The 19548-nt window shown below is 48.0% G+C and overlaps 1 protein-coding gene and 1 long non-coding RNA gene across 15 annotated transcripts in view; one reads left to right on the top strand and one right to left on the bottom strand.

Annotated features, from left to right (window-relative positions):
• The window catches only part of Zcchc2 (zinc finger CCHC-type containing 2), an 86958-nt gene that overhangs the window by 10018 nt on the left and 57392 nt on the right, over positions 1-19548 (bottom strand). For 2 of the 14 annotated variants that reach the window (XM_006249626.5, NM_001122677.4), the window contains exon 14: positions 17215-19184. The exons of 11 other annotated variants lie outside the window; for them this stretch is intronic. In XM_006249626.5, the coding sequence (XP_006249688.1) occupies positions 19117-19184 (68 nt within the window). In that variant the 3' untranslated portion in view covers positions 17215-19116. Of the gene's footprint in view, positions 1-1602; positions 2088-5955; positions 6643-17214; positions 19185-19548 lie in introns of those variants that run through there. One more of the 14 variants, XR_010056913.1, reaches the window with a different exon arrangement.
• Positions 7557-10044, top strand: LOC134481472 (uncharacterized). The gene is made up of 2 exons (XR_010056965.1): positions 7557-8354; positions 8755-10044. It is a non-coding gene; the product is annotated as an uncharacterized LOC134481472 (long non-coding RNA).

Here is a 19548-nt window from a genome sequence, read left to right as displayed (position 1 = left end):
CTAATATCCAAACCATACAAAGAAATCAAGAATTAGATACTGAAAAACCAAATAACCCAACTGAAAACGGGGTTCAAACAGAATTCTCAATAGAGGAATCACAAATGGCTGAGAAAACACTTCAAGTGATGTTCAGCATCCTTAGCCGTCAGGGAAATGCAAACCAAAAGGACTTTGAGATCCCATCTTACAACTGTCTGAGTGTCTGACACATCATTAACACAAGTGACAGCTCATGCTAGCAAGAATATGGCGCAAGGGGAGCACTCCTTCATTGACAGTGGGAGAGCAAACTTACAGCCACTACGGAGATCAATACGGCAGTTCCTCAGTAAATTGGGACTTGACCTATGACAAGACCCAGATATACCACTCCTGGACATATACCCAAAGGATAATCTACCTTAACAAGGACACTTGCTTAACTATGTTCATAGCAGCTTTATTCATAATAGCCAGAAACTGGAACAGCCTAGATGTCCCTCAACTGAAAAAGGGACAGGTACATTACACAATGGATTGTTCCTTGGCTATAAAAATTGACACCATGAAATTTGCAGGCAAATAGATGCAACGAGAAAAAAAAAATCATCCTGAGTGAGATGACCCAGACCCAGAAAGACAAACATGGCATGGACTCGCCTGTAAGTAGATATTAACTGCTAATAAATGATAGTCAAGCATAGACCCAGAGTGGTTAGGTAAAGGGAAGGCTCTAGGGGAGAAGCCTGGAGCTACCCTAAAAGGGGAGATAGAACATTTCTGTAGGTGGGTGGGAGGGTGGGGGCACAGGAGAGGGAAGGATTAGGCAGGGGAAGGGCTGGAGGAAAAGAATGTGAGGAGACACAGCTGGAATTGGGGAGCATTGTAGGGGAGTCTAGTGTAGTGGAATATTCCTGCAATCTATGAAGGTGACCCTAGTGAGGACTCCTAGTAATTCAGGACATGGAGTAATTCTGATCTGGCCATCTCTTGTAGCCAGGCAAGGCTTCCAGTGGTGGGACTGGGTTACATTCTTTTGAATCGTTGGCCAAGGGGGTCCCAGGAAGACCCCTAAACAACCTAGGTCGATGCTAGGACAGAAAGTCAGTCTCTGAAAGCTGACAGCAGGTGCCCATTACCAAGGACAACATCTACAGCTCATTGCATGTAGAGGGACCAAGCTGGTCTCTGCATGGAGCCTTTACCCCTAGTTTCTTGTCTTTTTGGCTGAGGAGGTACTACAGAAAGAGAAACTTGAACACCAACCCAGGCACAAACCTTGACCTACAATCTGTCCTGCCTGCAAGATGTGCTGGAACAGGGTGAACTAGAACTTGTGGGCGTGGCTAACCAAGGTCCAATCCACAAGAGGGAGCCCATGCCCTACACTGCCTGGATAGCCAGGAGACCTAGGACAGAACCAAACACAACAGACAAAAATCCAAACCAAACAAAAGATTCTTAATAATAGTCGACTGTCCTCAGAGGTTGGTGCCCTGTCCAGTCAGTCATCACCAGAGGGGCTTCTCTCCAGAAGCAGATGGGAATGGAGGCAGAGAACCATGGCCAGACCTTATGTGGAGAGAGTCTAAATTGGAGGGTCACCATCAGGTCTCTTACCTTGGGGATCGGGGAACCCTCAGGAAGAGGGAGATGAAATGGATGAAATGGAAAACACCAGAACACGGCCCACTGAGTCAATTAAGCTGGGCTTACATGAGCTCACACAGGCTCACTGATCCCGAGTGGCAAGCACGAAGGGACATGCATGGGTCTGCACCAGGTCCTCTGCGTAGATGCCGGCTGTTAGCTTGGTGACTCTATGGAACTCGTAACAGTGGGAGCAGCTGTTTCTCTGAGTCTTTTCCTGTTCTGGGGACTCTTCCATGTGCTGGGTTGCCTTGTCCAGCCTGGATATGAGGGCATTTGCCTTGTCTTATTGTATCCTGTTTTGTCCTGCTTGGCTGTGGCCTCTTGGAGGCCCGCTTTCTTCTGAAGAGGAAATGGAGGAGAAGTGTGTCTGGGGGAGGGGGGGAGGTGGTAATGGAAGATGCGAGGAGTAGAAATGGAGCGAACTGTAGTCAGAGTGCACTGCATGATGGCATCTATTTTCAGTGAAGATAAAAAAATAAAAGAAATCTCATGTCAGTGCTTTGAAGACCCACCTGGATGGTCACTGGCCTTACGCCCATCTTTTCCTAATGTGGCTACACTGGATACATCTCCTTTCTCTACTTCCGGTATCCCATGACTCTTCAAAGGGTGAACTAGGGACAGGAGGCCAAACCCAGCTTGTTGGGGTTGCCAGAGCTCTGTATCTAACACTAGCAATTTCTGTCATACTACTCAGAGCACAGTCTATCCCAGGGCCTGTCAGATGGGAAGGTGCTGGCCTCTGCCCGGAGATGTTGGGTGTACGGCTAGAAGATAGGTAGCATATTCCTATGGTGGACTGGTTGCTGAGACAATAGAGTCAAGTCATGGTCCCCAGGAAGAAAACTACGTAATGAAGGAATCCCAGACGCAGTGCCTGGGTGGGACTTTGAGTGACTCTCTAGGGTAAAAGAGGATTGTCCTTCCGTATGGGAAGAATGAAATGGTTTAGTGACCTAAGGGATTGTGGTTGAAACAGTGCATTTTCTTCAGGACACAAGAAGAGGAAGCTCCCGTCTCTTCAGTAGTACCTGTTGTTGGGTTCATAAAATTACGCTCGTGCAACGCCCCCTTTACCCTCTCTCATGGATACCCAAGAGGACACGACACCGTGGAGGGTGCCAGTGTTACAAGATGGTCCCTGAATGATCACACAGAGGACTCAACAATTGCTCAAACATCCCAATGACTGAACTTTTTATATTTAGAGCCAAAAGCTTTTTAAAGCTTTCAGTCAGGACCCCCTCCATGGTTGGCTTTCCCTGTGTTTGTCTCCTTTCTTTGTGAAATAAAATCATTTTCTGATTTTAAGTGTAACACGTACTCAGAAGTAAATAACGAACACCAACCAAAGAGGCTAATTTAAAGATGGGTAGTGACTTGAGTCGACATTTCTCCAGAGATATACAGTAGCCATGAGTCTATGAGAAGCTGCTCAACAGCACTGACCACCAGGGGCATGCAAACCAAAGCACAGTGCATATTCATGAAGACGACTACTATCCAAAACCAAGCAATAATAAAGAACAAAAACTGGCCAAAATGTGAAGAAATGTGAAAGAAAGCTCTGGGACCTGCTGGTGCGGTACCTGTAGACAAGAGTATGGCAATTCTTCAAAAGACAGAGGGGCAGTTGCTGTAGGGGCAGCAATCGCACCTCCTCCAAGAAGCTCCCGACATGGAAGGAAACACATTTGCAGCTCAACATTCACAACAAGTTTACTGCGAGTCAAAAGGCAGAATGAGTTGGCATAGCCTGACGGAGGGACTGACACGCGCCAACCGTGAGGCAGTCATGCGATGGGGTACAACGCAGTCTCAGAAGAGAAACTGTGACATATGCTACGACATAAATGTGCCCTGAGGATATCCAGTTAGCCTGCTAAACGGAATAAGCTAGTTTCAAAACAGCAAATTTCTGTATGATTCTACTAGCCCACAGTCTCCGAAGTAGTGAAGTTCAGACACAGCAAAGAAACGGTAGGTCTGGCAAGATGGCGTAGCAGGTAAAGGGGCTTACTGCGCAAGCCCGACAACCCAATCTAACTCCTGGAAGCTGTGTCTGCTGGAAGGAGAGAACAGACTCCTGGAGTTGTTCTTTGGCCCCCACAAGTGAGCTGAGGTACATGGGGCGTGTGCCACAGTAATAATAAATAAAACAATTTTAAAAATAGCCCAAGCATAGTGGTGCACACCCTGAGTCCCTGAACTCAGGCGGCTGAGACAGGTGGATCTCTGTGAGGTTTGAGGGCAGCCTGGTCTACATAGTTAGGACAGCCGAAACTGTTTAGTGAGACCCTGTTTCGAGAAAACAAACCAATAAAAAGTAGCAGAGATTGGTGGCCAGCGGCTGGGGTCAGGAGGAAGAGGTTGGGTGAAGGGCAGAGAAAGTTCCAGACTTGCAAGGTCAAAGAAACCCTGGAGTATCACGGTGTCAGTGTGCTTCGCTACTGACCTACACTCCCAATGAATAAGGCCGACCGGTGGTTGGATTTATTTTGCCACAGTTAATGTTTTGATTTAAAATGTACCAGGAGCAGCATTAACACATGACAAAGTGTAGAGGAGGCATAAAGTCAAGAGCTTTACAGGCTACAACACTTCTTTCACATGGTAAAGTGGATTTTCCTTATAAAGCCTCTTCAGGGCTTGGGGGAAGACCTCAGTGCATTGCCTGTCTAGCATGCATGAAGCCCTGGGCTCCCCATCACAGCACAGCAGGCACAGGGACACACCCTGCAATTCTAGCAGTGGGAGGTTAGTGTGCACTTTACTGTAGGAATGTTATACCTTAATAAAAGCCAAATACCTCATCAGAAAGAAAGCACAGGAAAGGGGAGCTCCGTGCCCCCTTGTACAAGGACAAAAGCACCAAGGCCTCTTGGGGGACAGTTTGGGACATCAGGAGACCCACACAGAGGGCAGGAGATAGGTTATCCCCGGGAGAGAAAAATTTAGCATTTTAATATGTAACTATATTAAAAACACTGCTTGTGAGTATGCCGTGTCTATATGCTACATTTAAAAATAAAAATTAAGCCATCTGCTTTCCTTTGAGAAAGCATTTCCTGCCTTCCCTATCCTCCATTACAGGGAGCCAAGGGCTTTGAAGGTCCTTTTCTTGCCTCAAGAAGGAAAAGCTATCTCGCTACAGATCCCCATAATTCACCTCCTAAGGGTGTGATCTTCAAAGTCCAACAGGAATAAGCCCCTTTTCTATATATTTATTTAATTATTTTTAACTGTGTATGTGCCTGTGGAGTCTCTGTACATGAGCGCCTGTGTCTGCAGAGGCCAGAGAGAGGCTTTGGATCCTCTGGAGCTGAGCTACAGGAAGTTGTGAACCTCCTGATGTGGGGGATGGGAGCTGAACTTCACTTCTCTAGAAGAGCAACGCACACACGCTTTTCCAGACAGGCCCTCACGGTGTAGCCCTGACTGGCCTGGAGCTCCCCGAGTGAGATCCAGCTGTGCTTCCGACCGCTGAGACTAAAGGCATGCGCTGCCACACCAGGCCATGCAGTATGGACACTTAAGCCATCTCTCCTTCCCACGCATCGTTTCTCTTGGTAAAAGAAAGAGCAAAAGTAGGGTTTACTCAGTTGGTAAGATCAGGACAGCACAAGGTCCTGGGTTTGATTCTCAGCACTCCTCTAAGAACAGGGCGTGGCCCACACACCTGAAATCCCAGTGCACAGGCTCTCTGAAGCTCTGCGGCCACCTAGTCCTGACACAGTGGTGAGCTCCAAGCTCAGTGAGAGAGGGGTTCAGCAGTTTAGAGCACCGTCTTCTCTTCCAGAAGACAAGGATTCGATTCCCAGTCCCTTACGGCAGCTGACAAGTATCCATCACATTCTGGCATCCACAGGCGTAGCGTGCATATGGTGCACAGACTGCACACCGGAGAAATGCTCACACACAGAAGACACTGGGGCTTTTTGTTTTTGTTTTTGTTTTTTTAAAGGAGCATCGACAAGCTGGCTGAGTGAGTAAAAGTGCTTGCTGCAAACGTCTGGCAAACTATGCTCAGTCCCTGGTGCCCACTGTTGATGGGAAGATACTGGGAAAGTTGTTATCTGGCCTCCTTGTGTATTGTGCCACAAATATGCTCATTCTCACACACGTACATTCTACACAGACACACACACATGCACACACTCGCACACATACACTCACACACACTCACACACACACACTCACACACACACACACACACACACACACACACACACACACACACACACACGAGGCAGGGTTTGAAGGTGCCTCACCTCATTCATTCATGAGGTGTCATGGAAGGGAAGTTTACTGAGTGCTTACCAGGAACCTGGCATCTCTTCTTTTGCAGACTTTTCCCTGGTCCAAATCTCCCAGTTTTTGAAGAAACAAGACCAAGCCTGCGCAGATGCATTCAGGCTCGTGGCAGCTGCAGAAAGTGAAGGCATCAAGGGAAAGGAGTTTCCTGGCTCCAAGGACCTGCCTGATATACTGGGGCCCAAGACCTTCCAGATGAGGTAATGGGCAACCGGATGAAGGAGGCAGACCCAGGAGCGAAGTGATGAGTGGGCTGTCAGAAGCAGACATGGTCGTGTCTTTCCACAGTGTCAGCCGCAGTTTGTAAGTAGTCCAGATTTCCCTTGGTATTCAGCAAATATAGGCTCCTTTATCCAACTTTAATTACTAATACAAACCCTCAGGTCACATAGAGCACACCACACAGCAATTCTATTTATATCTGTATTACACATGTTGGTTGCACAGTGGCTAAAGAAGGGTTAAAGAGGCTGCAGCAATTGACAGAGGCCTTGTTGGAGGCAGAGCAGAAAGCAGATAGGATGGCAGGAGAGCCAGCCACCACCGAGCCACCACCGCACTGCTCGCACTGCTCGCACTGCTCTGCTAATCTCACAAACACAGCTGGGGAGATGCTGCAGACCACAGCCAGGTGGTAGGGGCTTCACACTCGCGGGGTTGATTCAGGCCTCTGAGTCGAGTTGAGCTGAAGACCTGGAAAGACACAGGAGCCTGCATCAGAGTGAGGAGCAAACTCGTCTGCAGCCGCGGAGAGTGAGGACCCGTCAGCCCGCCGCCTGCCGGTCCATTCATGCGCAAACTGTAGCGAGGTTGGCACTGCCGGTCACCTCTGCTTCAGGACAGTGTTGCTCAGAGTCCCTGGGCCTGCTGTTCAGTACACTCACGGGTGGTCCACGCCTACTTTGGTATGATCCTGAGCGCTGTGAAGGTTAGCGTGGGTTGTCAACTAGACTGGATCGGAATGAACTGAGAGCAGCCTGTGGGTAGGTCTGTGAGCACACTCCCAGCGGGATCAACTGAGTGGGAAGACACTCCCCCACAGTGGGCAGCGCCTCTGATGGCGGCATGGGCGTCAAGAGACACAGTTGCTTGCCTTCTTGCTGGCTGGTGTGTTTGCCCTGTTGTGCGGCTGCTGTTGCCTTTGATGCCATTGGAACCCAGCTCACTCAGCCTCCCCGTGCGCACTGAGACCATCGGCGCACTAGGAACCTCATCGGGTGCGGCAATTTTTTCTTAAACTCGCTATCGTACCGTGTTCCGCCATACTTGCAAGCCTGTTTCTGACAGAAACGTTCCTTTGAAGACTCGTGTTATTGTGGCTTTTACAGTTCATTCCTTTCTATCATCAAGCAGTAACCCATTATTCAGAATATCACTTTCACCTCCAAATGGAAATTCAAATTGTTTCTGCTTTCTGTCAGCACAGATGAAGCTGTGGTAGACATTCCCTGAGCAGACAGTTTTTACGCTGCCCCATGCATAAACTCACTAAGTGTAGAATAGCTCAATTGAGGGTGCACATAGGTTTAACTTAAGAAATTGCCGGATCTCCCAATGCGGTTGTAGTGTCCCGCACTCCCATGTGAAATACCTAGGTTCTAATTGACCTACAGCCTGGCCAATACCTTGTGCAGCCAAGTCCATCCTGGAGCACCTTAGGAAGGCTTTAATATGCCTGTCCCCCAGTGACCAGTGCTGCCATCCTTGCACTGACTTGCATATCGTTTGAATGGCCTTCCTTGATCTGTTCAGATCTTTTGCTCATCTCTACCTTGGTTTATCGTTCCTTCGCTTTCTCCATTTCTTCCCACTCTGCCTTCCACTTTACCCCCTTTCCTTCTTTTCTTTTTCTTTTTGGACAGCATTTGCCAAGGTTGGTTTCAAACATCGAGCTCCTGCCTCTGCCTCCTGAGTGCTGGGTTATAGGTGTGTACCAATATGCTTAGGAATTGTCTATCTTTTTAATCACTATGTTTTGGGGGCACTTTATATATTCTACACACAAGTTCTTTATGAATGTATGATGTGTCAAGTTTTCTCCCATGGTAACAACCTAAGGAGTTTTGTGATCAAGCCTAATTTATCTCTTTACTATTCTGTGAATGTGCTTCCAATGTGCTATGAAAGATGTCAGGCCTAAGTCACAATGGTTTTCCTCTGTGAGATTGCAAGGTCTTGCCCCTCCTTTGTGATCTCGAAGCCACTGTGAGTTGAATTTTTGTCACAGTGCACAGTGTGGCGATGCTTGTCTTTCTTATGACCATTTCCCCTTTACAGAAAAGAGTGAGGACATTCAAAGATTTGCCCAAAGGTCACAGAGTTCACATCTAAACTCAGGTTCGCAAGTCAGCTTTGCAGGCATTCGCTTCAGTTCTTTGTTTTGTTTGAGAAGGCCTCGCTATGTGGTAGGATTTGTTATTCAACTCACTCTCCTCCCAAGTGTGTGCCCAGCACACTTGGCTAAATGTGTGGTTTTGATTGAAATGATTGTTAATTATCAAGCATCTGGGTAGCCTGGGGTCATGAGAAGCAGACATTCAGGCTGCCCTGAGATTTTTACCTGTCCAGGAGATAATAGAAATGTATTGGTTTATGTCATATCTCATTGATAAAAGTGACTTAGTTCTATTAGTTTATAGGTTATTTGAGAATTTTGTACAATGTGTTTGATCACATTCACACATACTCTCTTTCCTTCATCAAGACCATCAAATATTCTTGGATGTGTGGCTATCTATCTATCTATCTATCTATCTATCTATCTATCTATCATCAATCATCTAACTATTACCTATTTATTTCAAGACAGGGGCTCACTATATAGACCAAGCTGCATCAGACTTACAAAGACTCACTTGCCTCTGCCTCACCAGTGCTGGGATTAGCAGTGTGAGCCGCCACACCCATCTCCAAACATCTTCAATCAAGAATAACCACCGTTCTTCGCTGGAGTCAACTCAAAGCTCTACTTTGTAGTAGGTGGACAGAATGATTTTGGAGGCAGCTGCAATTTAGAACAAGCATGGCACGATGGTTTATTTCCAGCAGGTCAAAGAAACCTTCCTGAACGTTTTCCAACACAGCCACACACATGCTTGTATCATGCCTGAGCTCTGCAGAAAACATGACTATTCTAAAGGTCTGCGACATGAAGCCATTTGCCAAGAGCTGGGTGGAGTAGAAGAAAATCCCTGGAAAGTCACCAGAAGAGCCCTCCACCAGCCGGACCTCCTTCCCAGTGGAATGGTTTTCTACCCACACGTGAACAGTCTCAGACTGTCCTACCAAGGTTCGTCAAGATCTGACTGTGCCTTCCAGAAAGGGCATCTCTGTGTGCACAGCACATGTGAAGCCAGTGTTCTATGGCTTGCACATTTGGTTTTTTTAAGAGCAAACCAATCTGTGAGTCCAGTCAAGTACATCAACACTAAGGTGGAAGGAAACTTGAAGGGGAGGTTCTCATAGATTCCCCATTCCTGAACCCTTGGAGTCCCTAAAGGTAAGCATTGGCTCCAGCCCTGACAGTTCCCGGCTGTCCCTATGGGGAGGGAGCTCCAGAACCTCCCTGTCTTTCACCAAGTCAAGCTGCCCTGGGGGAGGTGACTCGTATTTCCTTCAATAAGAATTAAAATAGAGGGGGTTGGGGATTTAGCTCAGTGGTAGAGCGCTTGCCTAGCAAGTGCAAGGCCCTGGGTTCGGTCCCCAGCTCCGAAAAATAGAAAAGAAAAAAAAAAAAGAATTAAAATTGAGAGAGAGAGAGAGAGAGAGAGAGAGAGAGAGAGAGAGAGAGAGAGATATCCTTGGTTGCTTTTCTGTTCTGTGTTGTTTCTACATTTCTGTTTCATTACAATTAAACAAACAAACAAACAAAAAAAGCATAAAGTCCAGGCCACAGGCTGGGGAACAGTATCTGCAAAATATGTATCTTCCTGAGACTGGTACCCAAAGTGATCCAAAGACTCACTGGTAAGAAAGTATCTTGCAAGCTTGTGAAGGGGGAAAGCTCCGAACTCGCTTTCGTCACTAGGACACACGGAAGGGGAAAGCAGCTCCCACAAAGTATCCTCTGGCGTGTGTACACCACCTCCCCAAAAATGTAATCAAAATGAGAAAAAGAGAGAGAAAAACAAGCAAATTAAAACCCAATTAAAAAATCACCAGAAAGGTAAGTTTATCTCACCAAAGGTAGAAAGTTAGCATATGAAAGGATGTGTAACTTCGTGCGTGTACCACTGGGGAAGCAGAAATTAAGACAAGGAGGGAATGCTATCACCGCCTGCTAGAGTGGTTACGTCCACACTGACACCCAGGATGCACAGCAGCAGGGACTCTCAGACGTTGTCAGTGTGCACACAGAATGGTACTGACACTTTGGAAGACCATTCAGTGGCTTTTAGGACTAAACATATCATATAAAGCATCAGTGAAGACCCTGGCCTGTGATGGCCACTCTGACTTTCTTCACAGTACAAGTGCTCCGGGTGCAGTAGGAGCCACGCTGAGTTCTAACTGACCAGGCTAAGTGCAGTATGGCAGTCTCTTGTCATGCTGGGCAATAGCAGCACTCCCAGACTCCCGGCCAGATCCCCCCCACTGCCTGCATGCCTCCTCCCCTCCCCACCCCCATTCATCAATAAACCATTGAATCTCCAAAGCGTAGACCCCGGTGCTAAGCCGTGGCGTTTGGTAGGCGTTTGGTGTGTTCATCGCGATGGAACCTTACGGGAAGTGAAGGAACATGTATGCATACAATGTTCTAGAAAGGCGAGACTATGTAGTTGGTGACGTACAGACAATTTTTAGAAATTATCAGAGTATCCCATGATTCCGTGATAGCAGTACCCACTATACACCTGCCAATTCCACAGAACTTTCATGACTGAACACTAATCATATAGATTTTAAGGAACGTATCAATATTGCTTTATCAGTTTTAAGGAGAGCTTATCCTGCGGCTTCACATGTTCCCCAAAATGAGACTGTCAGTTCCATGTTTAGAGGCTTGCTTGCCGTTCCTCACCCTCCTGGCAGCAGGAAGCCAGTTGCATCTACTCGGCTTCCTGTACCTGGCAATCCAGATTGAGTTTACTGAGCTGCCTGGCACGCACACACGGTGTGTCTATACATAGATAACCCTGAAGGGCCAGGGCCACGCTCTGGCCCAGGGCTTGTTTGACTGATGTGAGGGACAGAGGCTTATCACTAACTAGTGGGCAAGTTCTGGGTCTCCTGAGGTTGTGGACGGGGAGCTCGGACAGGAAGTAGATCTTGGGAGGGCAACGCCTGCAGAGGTGGGGGCAGCAGCAGGATCCTGGAACAAGCCCTTGGTGGCCACAGGGGGAGATGGACTCAGCAGCAATGGGAGCATGAACAGGCCCCTTTAGAAAGGCATTCTGGGAGGTAAAGAAAGAAGGCATTTGTTGAGGGAGTAGTGGGTTGGGAAGCTGGAAGTCCAGACTTCAACATAAACTGCACTGAATCCACAGTTCTCTACCTTAACCTTAGACCCAGTTCCCCACATCGCTAAAGAGGAAACCAAAAACAACGCTGTGAAAGTGTGCTGCGTGGTTGGTCATACCAATGGACCCAGCAGTAAGGGTGGGTGGGGCGTGTACTCAGCACAGCAGTTCCTGGTACCTCTACTCTAGAGCCACCTCCCCCACCTCACCAGGAACAGAAGAGGTCATTGGGTCATTTTTCTCCCCCTGCACCAACACCACCATACCTACCCCCCACCCCCCCGCGCGTGTGCAGAGTGACCTGCAGGCTTCCTCCAGCTCTGCCTAGTGCCTTTTGGTGTTCTGCCTTTGTTCTGGTGACATCAAGGAACACTGTAACCCCACTGTACACAGTCATGCTATTTCACTCCTGAACCATGTATGTATGAATGTATGTATATATATTACGTATGAATTATGAATGTATATATGAATGTATATATGTATGTGTCTTCAGGACACAGCTTCTCACTCTCCAGTGTCTGAAGTCTTATTTTCAGTATTCTTTGATGACCCTGCCTTCTGGAAGTTTCCTTCCAGTAGGAATGTCTCCTGATGTGTGTGCGGGAGGGAGGGGGAGTTGTGAAGGTCGTATTGCAGAAGACCCAAGCATTACGCTTTGAGAAAGAGCCCTAACGGATGCTACCCAAGTGCTGCAAACTCAGCAGAACAAAGGAACCCATTTCTTTCCAAGCTATCGGGCCTCCTGCCACTCCACAGCAGGGTTGGAGTGATAGCCTGCCTTGGGCCAGCATCGGGTCCTGTCCTTATTTCCCCTTCTGAGAAAGACTCCGGCATTCTCCATTGGGCCTTCCTTGGCTCCTGCTAGGTGGAGTTAGATGCTATTTATTGTCAGGAATACAGATATAGTTAGCCTGTGGCAGCCATAGTCATGGCTGTGCTCTGGGTGCTCACCCGTGTCACACGTGACCCCGTGAGGCCAACCAGCAGAACGGCTGACCGGAATGGCAGCACTCACTTTGTAGATTAGTTGTAATGAGTCAGTCTGGCAAGGTACTTTAAACACTTGATTTTCACATACACAGGCTCTCCATGTGTACTCAGAATTCCTGACGGCTCAGTATAGGTCAGGCTGTCAGCCACACACTTCCAGGTAGGAACTGAGCTTCTTTTTTACAGAAACGGAGCAGTCGGGTGACAGCAAGGCAGGGAGGCGGCAGGCATGCGGTTCCACTCACTCGTGTCCGTGTTGTGGACTAATCACCGACAGATCTTCTCTGGGGTCAGGCAGTCTTCGGCAGCGCTCTCTGGTGCAGCCTGTCCTTCCTGGGCCTTCTGTTTTGTCAGACATGGTCTCGGCCTCACACTCCTGTGCCCCGCCACATTTGGCTTCTCCTCCCTTCCTCCAATGCTGGGAATGGACTCCCACTCTACACTCATCTCCAGGGAATGCTGCCGAGCTGGCCAGAGAGCCGGGTGGGAAGTGAGCCATGTCTCCAGCTGTGAGGTGTGAAGCTATCGAAGTCGTAGTTTTCACTCCTGCAGTTACTTTTGGCACAGTGACTGCACTGCCTTGGAATGATGCTCATGGCTGTGAGAACGGACAGATGCAGACAGGGGGCTCTGAGGAGGGAAGAACTGAGGCAAGCCTGCCATTAGGACAGACAGCCAGTAGATGGCAGGACAGACTGCACAAACTGCACAGGACCATCTTTCCTTACCCATCACAGTTTCTAGGTTTTGCTCTGCCAGGAAGTATGGTTTTCACTTGGGAAGAGAGTTCATAGCTACAAGGTTAGTGCTGACAGCTTGAGTCTTGTGCTAAGGGCATGGGGTTACCTGTGGTTTGCAGTAACAAGCACCAGTGTCAGAAAGCCGCAGTTCTGCAAGCCAAGGTACTTCAAGCCCATTCAATCAGTGAAATGATGCAGGAGGACTGAGTTTACAGACAGACTGGGCTATGCAGTGAGGACCTGTCTGATGGCATGTTATTAATATTTCAATAAATGTGTCCTGCCTAGAAGATGTGTAGGGACAAAGAAGGAGCAGAGACAGAGGGAGTGGCCAACCAACGACTGGCCCAACTTGAGATCCATCCCACGGGCAAGAACCAATCCCTGACACTACTAATGCTACTCTGTTATGCTTGCAGACAGGAGCCTAGCTTAACTGCCCTTTGAGAGTCTCCGCCCAGCAGTAGCCTGTGGAAACAGATGCAGAGTCCACAGCTAAACATTAGACGGAGCTCGGGAAGTCTTCTGGAAGAACTGGGGTAAGGACAGGAACTCCACAGGAAGACCAACAGAGTCAACTAGCCTGCGCCCTTGGGGGCTCCCAGAGGCTGAACCACTAACCAACCAGTGAGCAAGCATGGGCTAGACCTAGCACCACCCTGTGTACACACACACACACACACACACACACACACACACACACACACACACAGTACACGTACAGCTTGGTTTTCATGCAGGTTCCCTAACAACTGGAACGAGGGGCTGTCCCTGAATCTGTTGCCTGCCTGTGGATCCCATTCCCCTAACTGGGCTACTTGTCTATCCTCAGTGGGAGAGGATGGACTTAGGTCTGCAGTACAGTGACTTGATGTGTAGGGGAGGGTGATAGGTGGGGGGAGGGGGGACAGGGGCTCCCCCTTCTCAGAGGAGAAGGGGAGGGGGAGCTCTTTGAACGGGAGCACTAAGAGGAGAGGGGGTTGAATTGGTATGTAAAGTGAATAAATTAGTAAAAAGTATTTTGTACCTTCAAACACTGAACACTAAGTAACTGTAGTTATGACAGTAGGCTACCTGGTGGCACTCTGGCCATTTAGCAGGCCTTGGGGGGAGCTGCTGCATCCCCAATTCAGATTACTGGATTGTTTGTTCTTCCTGCTTGTGTCCAATACTCCACTTATATTTTGCTTCTTCAAAGCAGGGTCTTGCTAGTAGACTGGGGCCCACTATGCAAACCACACCGGTCTTGAACCCATTCCTCCAGCCACTGCCCTTAAGTGCTGGGATTGCAAAGGTGTCATCACCACTGACAATACTTTTACAACTTCCCAAGTCTTGGGATATTCATGGAAAGCTTAGGATACACAGAATAATCACAGCCTCTGTAAAGTTAAGCAGTTCTGTTAGAGGAGATCTGTGTACACTTCAAACTAGCACTACGGTGAGCCTTGCCTTTGTGGCAATTTAAGACAAATGCTCGAAGCTTGGCTGTCAAAGATCTAAGACTGCGTTGTCCTCCGTCGTCGTCGTCGTCGTCGTCATCGTCTTCTTCTTCTTCTTCTTCTTCTTCTTCTTCTTCTTCTTCTTCTTCTTCTTCTTCTTCTTCTTCTTCTTCCTCTTCCTCTTCCTCTTCCTCCTCCTCCTCCTCCTTCTACTTTTATTACAGTATAGTTATTCTCTTTCATTAATATTTTGCTATGCTCAACTCAGAAGTTAAACTCTGTCATGTTTATATATTGGAAAAAAAATCAGATGCTTCTAGACTCATGGTAGCATTCCATCATATATGTTAAAAGTGATTTTTTATTGGATTTTTTATTTACATTTCAAATGTTATCCCCTTTCCCAGTTTCCTGTCCATAAAAATGCGTAGCCCAGGCTGGCCTCAAACTCATGATCCTCCTGCCTCTGCCTCCTTCAGCAAATCCTACTAGCATGCGCCACCACAACTGGCCTAAGGCTTCTTATTTGTGAACGTTTCCCCATCCCGTGTCTTCCGATTCCTCAGCACAGGAGACTGGATGGACGCTTGGCTTGATGAGCAGTGTAGGCGGCAGGCAGGTCTGCCCACTGCCTGGCCCAGCCCTCTTACAGGAAGCTTTCTAGAGACAGATGCCATCTTGTTTTGGTTCAGTGCCACAGTGGGGGCAGGAGGCAGGGCATGGATGTCAGCACTGATCTCAAGCAGGAGCTTGGTCTCATCACTGATGTGTTTGTGGCATTTGCTGTCCTTGGACATCAGGAAGATCCCAGTCCTCCCAGGGTTTGCACTGTCTCAACACTGTCAAGGCGGGCAGCACTGACAGCAACACCTTGACACAAGCACATGCCTGGAAGAGGTGCCTTCTCGAGTCACCTTATGGCCAGATGCCTGCATTCATTTAGGCCTTGGGCACAGGGTAACAAAACCAAACAGTCTATCCCATTCAGCATGCTCTAAATTAGGTCAGTAGGAAATAGCTCGCTCGCACCGCTCGCATGCCCCACCAGGTGGCACTGCTTCCCAATGAGCAATTGTTTTTCTTCCTATTCAGAGGTGCCCAGTGGCTTTTCTTTTCTCAGACAGCAAAGAAACACATTGTTCCTGTTTGAAATCTGGTAACTTCCAACTTTCCAATCTCCCCCATTCTCACCCCATTGCATACCCATCCTCTTACAACACACCCTTTACCATTAGCCTCCATCTTCCTTCCTGACCAGATGTCCTGCCACATCTGTTCAGTTTCCTGCCGGAGGCTTTCATGCAGTGCTCATGAACCTTCTTGTGAGACCAGTCTCGCTTCTCCCACAGGCCTACAAACCCCTGTGGAGTCACCTCCTGCTCTTCCTCAACTGCATCCTGGGAGAGTGTTAGGATAGCATTTCAGGGTCCCCAGTGGACCACGGCAATGTGTGTCTCATTTGGAAAGAGGTATGTTAGGTCCTAGAAAGCTGAACCATCTGCATCTCACAAGGGCGACACATGTCCTCACAAGTTCCTACACACAAACCACAACAGCAAAATATGTTTCGGGCATCCCTGACTCTAAGTTAAAAAGGAGGAGAGGCAAGCCGCCCAGATGTCCACTGACTGATCAATGGACCCATTTATCAATACTCATCCTTATTTGACTACTTCAGGGTGTGAAAATGAGTGTCAGGAACACAGCGTCAGGATCACAAACCAAACGAGCGGACACAGCCCCAGAGGACACCAACTGAGCCGACGGGAGCTGAGAAGGGTGGGCTGCCATGAGAGCCCGGGGCAGCATAAGGGTCCAGTTCCCCTTCTGTGATGTGCATGTGGACAGGCTGAAGGGAAACTGGTGCCCCTCCCCTGCCCTCCCAGGTTCAAAGCCTCCTGCCATTTCCGCTTTGTGCTTGTGGTTCATGACACGAGGCCTCAGACCCTGCTCCAGCCTCCATGCTCCCATTGTGGACACTAACCCTCCGGAAAGCGTTAAGTCCAAGTAAACTGTTCTTCTATCAGTTGGTGCATGTCATGATCATGGCGCAGTCACAGAAGTAGACAAGTAACTAACATGGTGTCCGATGAACCACCACACACTCAGAGAGTGGTCAGGAATAGTCTAACAGCCTCAGGTCGGCCCTTTGCCATGTCCTGCCTATGTGGAAGCCAGGGGTAGAGGCACCGGGGAAAGACTCGGGCAGCAGAGAGCTCAGTGGCCTCCAATGCTTTAGAAATGACTGACAGCTTTAAGACTGACTTGGGACTGGGTGACAGGAGGAGGAATAAACCATATGAACATGGTACTGGACCATGGTAATTATGTTCATGGAAATCAACACAATGGATAAACTGGGTCCTTTGTGCTGCTGTAAGGGGGAAATGAAACAAGTCTAGGTTGTAGGCACAGGGACTGTGCCCTGTTCACAGTGGCCTTGGCATCACTGTTTTCCCTTCCTTTGGAGGCTGCATGATGACCTGCACTAAGGAAGAGACTTTAGAACATCAAGGTGGTAAATCACAGTGGGAGACGCTGCCCACGATAACAGGGAAACACACCGATTCTTTACGAGGAAAAGGATCCGTGAAAACCCACTTTTATAAAATTTGCAATAAGGCACAATTCTTAGGTTGTTTTTCTTTTTTTATTGCTGTTAATTCAAGGAAAAGATTGCATAAAATCCAATCTGTTCTAGAAATATAAGTGGCCTTTCCAGTACATAACATCTCAGATATCAAAGTCTATGGTAAACATACAAATAAGGAGAAGGTAACACACCTCCTGTGTACAGTACAGTATTGAAATCATAAAATAAGCCCCACACAGGACACCGGGCACAATGTGAGTCACAATGCACCTGTACAAGGCTGGTCTGGTCAATACTCTCCCCTCAACAACTCAACTGCAGCTCAACGATTTAATAATGCGGTCCAAAAATACCCAGATCAAATAAAATATATTTAATCAAAATAATTTCCTTTACTTGAACTTTTCTTTCTAAATTAAAGCTTTCGTCTACCCCGTCACACTCCCCCCATCTCTCCCGGTCTCCTACCCCTGAAAGTTTCAGAACATACATTGGCGCTATAAATATAAACACTACTTTTGACGTGTGGAACTAGCTTCTTTTTGCTTCAAGTTTTTTCTTTGTCTCACAATGTCAGGTTTCAGAACCCAGACCCAACATTTCAGTGCCTCTGCTGCACACCGACTCTATTCCCCACAACGAAGTCACTCACGTCTACTCTGTACCGGGGCACGGAAAGCCTGCTACCTTCCTGCTACCCCACAAGCTTGCAATGGATGGTAGGACACAGCCAACCTCCCAGATATCCTCAGTGCACGTCAGGAAATCAAAACAAAAATTACCTGGAAGCAACTTAGTACACAGATTGGCTTAAAAACAAAACAAAGAAAACAAACTGAAAAAAGCCAGCAGCATTAGACTTAGTGACATGACAGTGACATGATTAACACCATCTCAACACACTCCACCCAGTCTTTCACATTGTATCAAGCATAGTGGTAAACGGTTTTAAAAGTGACTTTGTTTGGGAGCAGGTACCTGACTTTTGTAGAAAGCCATAGCTTCTGTCAGATGCAACAAAGCACACACACTATACCCCAGTGTGACAGTGCAACAGCTGCTGTCCGACAGGGTGTCTTCAGTCAGCAGTGTCTGGGCAGGCCGAGGTGGCCTCATCACAGACACAGGCCCACAGAGCGCAGCATTCACACCACCGGGGTGTTCACACCGCCGGGGTGCTCTCAGAAGTGTGATGGAAGGAAACACTGTTTTCACTCAAGGAAAGCCTGTCTGTCCCGTGTGTGCCTTCCCGAGTCTGGCTTCCTCTCTCCCATTTGTTCTCAGGTTATTTGGACAGGTGCTGCATATGTGTATTTACGTGGTGCTTTTGTGACATATGTACATACTTCTTGGGACTCTGATGTCTAAAATTTACGGTGACACGTGTTGCCCTTGGTTCAGACTCAGAGCAGGTTACAGAAGTGTGACAAGGACGCGCTGAGCACCCTCGCTGCAGGCTAGGGAGAAGGGTGGCTGGAAGAGACATGGGCTCAGGGTCAAAGTGAGGAAAGCCAGAGGAAGAAAACCATACGACTGTTACCAGTGTTGTGGAAACAAATAAGGTCAGATACACAGTTTAAAGATTCAGTAAACACTGCACACAGCAAGTGTTCAGTGTAAAGAAAGCACACATCGACGGTTTCCGTTTGAGTTTGTCTGAAATTGAAGTTACGAGTGTCAAACATGAAAGCCGGCTGTCGGCACAGGAGAGCAGCCGGCTGTCGGCACAGGAGACCAGCCGGCTGTCGGCACAGGAGACCAGAGGCTCAGCGCGTTGCGCTCTTTCTTATGTGGACACAGGCAAAAGAGAAATGAAAACTCCCAACTGCATAGAAATTGAGGAAATGTACAGACAAAGAGACAAAATACCTTTCCTTTCCTCCCCTCCACACCCATGACTCCCCACACGTGAGTGCATTAAGCAGGCAAGCTTTACTCGGTCAGTCTGCAGAATCCAACGTATCATTAGAAGGGGGGAGGGGAGGTGCGTATCTCAGTCTGTAAGTGCCTAAAACAGGAAAGACAGAACGGCTAAGTCACCGCTTATGACTGCACGCATCACAAACCACTACACAGACTGCAAATGAGCATGCTTTCAAAGGCTTTCCTCAGCACTAGCTCCAGTCCAAAACAGCAAGTCAATTACTCTCACAAAAGAATGGGCAGCTTGAGCTTATGCACAACCTACAGCTGATCAACTGCACTTTCCTCTGAGGACGCCTGATTAACACGCCCGTTTCAGGACAGTTCTCAGCTAAGATCTGGCACAACGACAAAGGGCAAACGCAAAAGAACAGAACCTGGTCCCTTCCCCACACCTAGTAAAGTGCATCTTTTTCTTCTGCTCTTAGTACTCTTCAAATTCACTCCTT

The sequence above is a fragment of the Rattus norvegicus genome, chromosome 13 (assembly GCF_036323735.1).
Source record: "Rattus norvegicus strain BN/NHsdMcwi chromosome 13, GRCr8, whole genome shotgun sequence".
Lineage (NCBI taxonomy): Eukaryota > Metazoa > Chordata > Mammalia > Rodentia > Muridae > Rattus > Rattus norvegicus.
Note: the sequence above shows the minus strand (reverse complement) of the source record. Positions and strands in the feature narration are given on the sequence as shown.